Source organism: Mesoplodon densirostris, chromosome 6 (assembly GCF_025265405.1).
Source record: "Mesoplodon densirostris isolate mMesDen1 chromosome 6, mMesDen1 primary haplotype, whole genome shotgun sequence".
Taxonomy (NCBI): Eukaryota; Metazoa; Chordata; class Mammalia; order Artiodactyla; family Ziphiidae; genus Mesoplodon; species Mesoplodon densirostris.
Window position 1 is genome coordinate 56854828 of NC_082666.1, and position 6910 is coordinate 56861737.

The 6910-nt window shown below is 41.0% G+C and overlaps 1 protein-coding gene across 1 annotated transcript; it reads left to right on the forward strand.

The window, feature by feature from the left end:
- The first annotated feature begins 5797 nt into the window (after positions 1–5797).
- IFNB1 (interferon beta 1) lies at positions 5798–6370 on the forward strand. The gene has a single exon (XM_060101852.1). It carries the CDS (start codon positions 5798–5800, stop codon positions 6368–6370), a length of 573 nt encoding a protein of 190 aa, XP_059957835.1.
- The last annotated feature ends 540 nt before the right edge of the window (positions 6371–6910 follow it).

Sequence of the window (6910 nt, forward strand, 5' to 3'; positions counted from 1 at the left end):
GATTTCAAATGGCTAGAAACATCATTCAGGTTTTACTTTCTAAATGTCACTCTGCCTCTCTGAAAAACCTCATTAACCAGAAGAAACTGATACAGGGACTGGAAGTAGTTCTCTGGACCGCAGAAAGCTGGTAGGAGAGAATGCACAAAGAAAAGTCTCCACAGAGGGAGGAAGTGAAAAATGGCTTCCAACAACAGAGGACAAGATGAATTTATAATTCTGTATCCACCCACTTCTTCCAGTTCCTTAGCTAGCATCTTTATTTTCAGCCTCTACAGCCATGAGAGCCCCTGGGTGAGATTTTTTCCTGCTTCAGTTCACCTCCAACATTTCTGCCTATTCTTCTGCCCAGAGCAAAACATAGTGCCCTCTATGCCTGAAGACCTCTTGAATTAAGTACAAACGCCGCACTCTGGTATTCAAGAGCCTCCACAATACATCTCGAGCTGATTTTTCCACCCTCACTCCCCTTGACTCTTAGCACAGAGCTTGTCCACAATTTGAAGCTCCTTCTATGTGTTCCCTGCAAACTTGTCCATTCTCCTGGCTCTGTTCATGCTGCTCCCTCTGTCTTCAGCTGTGCTGTCCACCATGGTAGCCATCAACCACATGTGGCCAACTGAGCACTTGACTAGTCCCAATTGAGCTGTACTATGACTATAAAAGTATTTTGAAGGCAGTGTGAAAAAGAAGAATGTAACTATCTCATTAATAATTTTATATTGGTACATGTTGAAATGAAAATATTTGGATATATGGTGATAAAAAAATATACAGTCAAAATTAACTTCACTTGTTTCTTTTTACTCTTTTGATGTGGCTACTAGAAAATTTTAAATTGCATGTATGGGGGCTTCCCTGGTGGCACAGTGGTTAAGAATCTGCCTGCCAATGTAGGAGACACGGGTTTGAGCCCTGGTCCGGGAAGATCCCACATGCCGCGGAGCAACTAAGCCCATGCACCACAACTACAGAGCCTGAGCTCTAGAGCCCACGTGCCACAACTACTGAGCCCACATGCCACAACTACTGAAGCCTGCGTGCCCCAAACCCATGCTCCACAACAAGTGAAGCCACCGCAATGAGAAGCCAGTGCAACACAATGAAGAGTAACCCCTGCTTGCCACAACTAGAGAAAACCCACACACAGCAATGAAGACCCAAAGCAGCCACAAATATATAAATAAATAAATAAATAAATAAATAAATAAATAAATAAATTGCATGTATGCCTTGCATTATATTTCTTCTGGGCAGCACTGATCTAGAGCGACCTCCACCATATTGCCTGCACCATGGCCACCATTTCTTAAGTTGCACTGCTTGCCTCCTTATCCTCCCCATCAGCTATAATTCCTTTTTCCTTTGAGAGTTAGCATTGCCACCACGGTTTGTACCATGTATCTATATGAAGGCACTGTCCGTGGTCTACTTCATATTCTAACTGTGGCATAAGGAAAGAGCACAGCTTTGACTGTAATCAGCCCACCTTGTTAGCTGTGTGTATCTTGGGCACGTTACTTAGCCTCTCTGAGCCTCAGTCTTGCCCTTTTAAAATGGGGATGACAATAACTCATCTCAAAGATTTACTATGAGGATTATTCAGAGAATGGCACATAGTAAGTGTTCAGTATATGGTAACTAATACTACTGCTACTAATGCCACTGCTATTATTTTTATTCCATTAGAGTATGAACTCTCTTAGCAGGGAGGATCAGAAGCCGTTGGATGTGGGCAGGATGAGCAGACCCTCTGTCACACCTGGGGAGGTCAGCTCTACACGAATTTGCCTGGAGGGGCAGGCCCCAGTGACCAGACACCTCAGACGACCTCCCTTCCCTGAGTGCAATGGACCACTTCTAGGTTGACTGACCTCTGTGACTCCTTGCATTGGCCTTTGTGTGTGAGCCATGGATGATTCCAGGCTAATCCAAGTATCCTTTTAAAAAAGAAGAAACCTTGAGGAATTATTCAACGAGTGACATAACTGAGCATTTTAAAGTGGAACAGCTGAGGGGCTTCCCTGGTGGTACAGGGTTTAAGAATCCGCCTGCCAATGCAGGGGACACGGGTTCGAGCCCTGGCCCGGGAATATCCCACATGCCGCGGAGCAACTAAGCCCGTGCGCCACAACCACTGAGCCCACGTGCCACAACTACTGAAGCCTGCATGCCTAGAGCCCGTGCTCCGCAACAAGAGAAGCCACGATAATGAGAAGCCTGCACACCGCAATGAAGAGTAGCCCCCGCTCACTGGAAATAGAGAAAGCCTGCTCACAGCAATGAAGACCCAACACAGCCAAAAAAAAAAAAAGTGGAACAGCTAAGAGATGATTTTGCTTTTTCCAAAATCCATTGTGCAGAACTCATGAGATGGCTGACATTCTGTTCAGAGCTGGCATGAAAAGATCAAAAGGCCAGAGAGAATGAAACCCACATAAGATGCAGAGTAACCAGAAATGCTGGGTTTATTGTTTCTTTACTGTAGATTAATCAATAATGAAAGAATACATTCACTGTGGAAAATTGAAAAAACATGCAAAAAAAATCATCCTTTAGTTTCACAAATCAAACATAATCACTATTAAAATATTGGCATATTTCCTTTTATTATTTTTTTTCTCTACATACTTCTACATAGTTGCATAATATGTACAATTTTGTGTCCTGCTTTTCAATATAACTAGGTGCTTTTTGTTTTCTAATGGCACAAGTAACATATGATCATTATAGAAAAATTTAGACGTGAATAAAACAAAAGAAAGGCTAAAAATTAAGTACCCTTAATTAAATTCTTTCAAACAAAAAAGTGCACAAAATTTTGAAAATGCCTAATAATCCTATCTCCAAGCTATCTTTTTTTTTTTAAAACATCTTTATTGGAGTATAATTGCTTTACAATGGTGTGTTAGTTTCTGCTGTATAACAAAGTGAATCAGCTCTACATACACATATATCCCCATATCTCCTCCCTCTTGCGTCTCCCTCCCACCCTCCCTCTCCCACTCCTCTAGGTGGTCACAAAGCACTGACCTGATCTCCCTGTGCTATGCAGCTGCTTCTTACTAGCAATCTATTTAACATTTGGTAGTGTATATATGTCCATGCCACTCTCTCACTTCATCCCAGCTTACCCTTCCCCCTCCCCGTGTCCTCAAGTCCATTCTCTACGTCTGTGTCTTTATTCCTGTCCTGCCCCTAGATTCTTCAGAACCATTTTTTTTTTAGATTCCATATATATGTATATATGTGTTACCATATGGTATTTGTTTTTCTCTTTCTGACTTACTTCACTCTGTATGACGGACTCTAGGTCCAACCACCTCACTACAAATAACTCAATTTTGTTTCTTTTTATGGTTAATATTCCATTGTATATATGTGCCACATCTTCTTTATCCGTTCATCTGTCGATGGACACTTAGGTTGATTCCCTGTCCTGGCTATTGTAAACAGTGCTGCCATGAACATTGTGGTACATGACTCTTTTTGAATTATAGTGTGCTCAGGGTATATGCCCAGTAGTGGGATTGCTAGGTCATATGGTAGTTCTATTTTTAGTGTTTTAAGGAACCTCCATACTGTTCTCCATAGTGGCTGTATCAATTTACATTCCCACCAACAGTGCAAGAGGGTTCCCTTTTCTCCACACCCTCTCCAGTATTTATTGTTTGTAGATTTTTTCATGATGGCCATTCTGACTGGTGTGAGATGATACCTCATTGTGGTTTTGATTTGCATTTCTCTAATGATTAGTGATGTTGAATATTCTTTCATGTGTTTGTTGGCAATCTGTATATCTTCTCTGGAGAAATGTCTATTTAGGTCTTCTGCCCATTTTTGGATTGGGTTTTTTGTTTTTTTGATATTGAGCTGCATGAGCTGCTTGTAAATTTTGTAGATTAATCCTTTGTCAGTTGCTTCATTTGCAAATATTTTCTCCCATTCTGAGGGTTGTCTTTTGGTCTTGTTTATGGTTTCCTTTGCTGTGCAAAAGCTTTGAAGTTTCATTAGGTCCCAATTGTTTATTTTTGTTTTTATTTCCATTTCTCTAGGAGGTGGGTCCAAAAGGATCTTGCTGTGATTTATGTCATAGAGTGTTCTGCCTATGTTTTCCTCTAAGAGTTTGACAGTGTCTGGCCTTACATTTAGGTCTTTAATCCATTTTGAGCTTATTTTTTTGTTCTCCTAGCTATCTTATTATCATGGGGAAAAATCCAGGTACAAACATTCTCTGACCACTCTCTGACTTGAAAATCACAGTGGTCTTCAGTCTAGTCCTTTACCTTACCATGCATCCTCCCACCACAGGGCCTTTGCACATGCAGTCCCATCTGATCTTCCTTCTGATTTTAGCTCCAGTGTCATTACCTCAGGGCAGTCTTCTCTGATTTCTTCTACTACATTATGTCCTTATATCATAGGTCCCCTTATATCATCGGTACCCACAATATCACTTACCCCTCCTCTGTAACACTTGTTACCATTGCATTTTTAGTTTTGTGTATTTCTTTGATAAATGTTCTTGTCCCCTGCTTAACTGTATGATCCATGAGAGTGAGGATTACAATCTGCAACAGCTCATGCTACAGCTGCCCACAGTGTGGATTTAGTAAATTCAGGTTGAAAGATAATGCAAGGTTTCCTGAAAACTGAATGTGATTACTTTAAATATCATAATTATTAGAACTTATTTTTGTCTTGAAATCTTTAAAAATGTACTCTACATCTCCCTGTCTATAGAAGCAGGACAAAAAAATCATAATTTGATTATTTTTACTGAGTCCTCTCTTATCAAAATCAGTTACTAAACTCAAATTCAATAATGGTCTCCGAAATATTGAGCTAGAACCACTTGTCTCAATAGTAAAATCCCCTGATTACTTGATTGTTTTCCTCCATTTTCCTTCTGGACCTCCTTTTAATATGAGGTACATATTTGCATGCAAATGGAAAATCAGACACTTAGATTGTTAGAAGTATGTACAAAAAATACATTGGCCCTCAATAATGGTCACAAAGGCCCCCTAAAGAGGAACCATGGACTTTTATGCATGACCCATGTAACATTCATTTTGCCTGCTTAGAGATATTACTTAATTTCTAGTTCTCAGTTATATTCTGGATAGCTGAGATTGCCAGATAAAGCAATAAATTAAGGATGAAAAAGTTATGTGATGTCTCGCTGCTTATGGTTAAGGCCCTACAAAAAAAATTCAGATCAGCTTAGTTTGACATTATTCTATTTTAGTTAGAAGAAAAATAGGTGTCTTTTTAAAATAATAAACGGCATGTATTTATTGATTTGTAATAGTGTATTGGGACTGAAACCTAGTTCTTAGGAAAAAGAAAACTCTCTTACAAACAAAGACCACCTCCCAAATCTCAAAATATGCAAAAAGAAAAAGAAAAAATCTTTTCAAGTGAAAGAACCCTGTAATAGTCAAGTTCAAAATGATTTGGCTTATTTTTTTCTTTAGCATTTAGAAATTCACTGAAACTTTACAAAACATTAGAAATCCTCACTGTTTGTATATTTCCCCCCCCAATATATATAAAAGAAAATAACAAGGAGCTTAAAGAAAAAGAATTTTAGAGACAACTAATAAGTTAAATGACATAGGAAAACTGAAAGGGAGAACTGAAAGTGGGAAATTCCTCCCCAACAGAAGGAGTGGAGGGCCACCCTATATAAGTAGTCCACACTCATGGAGAAAGGACATTCACACTGCAAACTCTTGAAGACTTGGCTTCAGCATCTAGTAGTAGACCAGATAACGCTGTTCCTGTTTTCATCATGACCCACAGGTGCATCCTCCAAATTGCTCTCCTGTTGTGTTTCTCCACCACAGCTCTTTCCACGAGCTACAGATTGCTTCAATTCCAACAAAGGAGCAGCAGTTTGGCGTGTCAGAAACTCCTGCTGCAGCTGCTGCAGTTACCTGGAATGCCTCAACATTGCCTCGAGGAGAGGATGGACTTCAAGGTCCCTGATGAGATTAAGCAACCACAGCAGTTCCAGAAGGAAGACGCCGTATTGGTCATCTATGAGATGCTCCAGCAGATCTTTTGTATTCTCAGAAGAAATTTCTCTAGCACCGGCTGGACCGAGACCATCAGTGAGAAGAACCTCCTTGCGGAAGTCTCTCGGCAGATGGATCGTCTGGAGACAATACTGGGGGAAATAATGGAGAAGGAAAACTTCACCGGGGTAAACATGACCATTCTTCACCTGAAGAAATATTACCTGCAGATCGTGCAGTACCTGAAGTCCAAGGAGTACAGCAACTGTGCCTGGACAGTAGTGCGAGTGGAAATCCTCAGGAACTTTTCCTTCCTTAACCACCTTACAGACTACCTCCATAATTGAAGATCTCCCCGCTGTGGCTCTGGGAACGGACAATGCTGCCAGTGATGTCAGGCTCCTCAACCAGCGGAGGTTCTTTAAGTAACGGACAGGCAATGCACTGGATTTGAAAGGACAGTTAAAGACTTTAAGCTTTTTAAAAATTAATTTATACATTATTTATTTATTTAAACTTTTACCATGGGAAATAAACTTTTTATGAAACAAAGTCAACATGGCAGTTTTCATTTCAATTTGATTTATGTAACCATCATATTAAAAATTGCAGAGCAGGGCTTCCCTGGTGGCGCGGTGGTTGGGAGTCCGCCTGCCGATGCAGGGGACATGGGTTCGTGCCCCGGTCCGGGAGGGTCCCGCATGCCGCGGAGAGGCTGGGCCCGTGAGCCATGGCCGCTGGGCCTGCGCGTCCGGAGCCTGTGCTCCGCAACGCGAGAGGCCACGGTGGTGGGAGTCCCGCGTACCGCAAAAAAAAAAAAAAAAAAAAAAATCGCAGAGCACTTAGGAGACGTTCTTTGTAAGATAAGCCTGCAGAATAGTAGGATT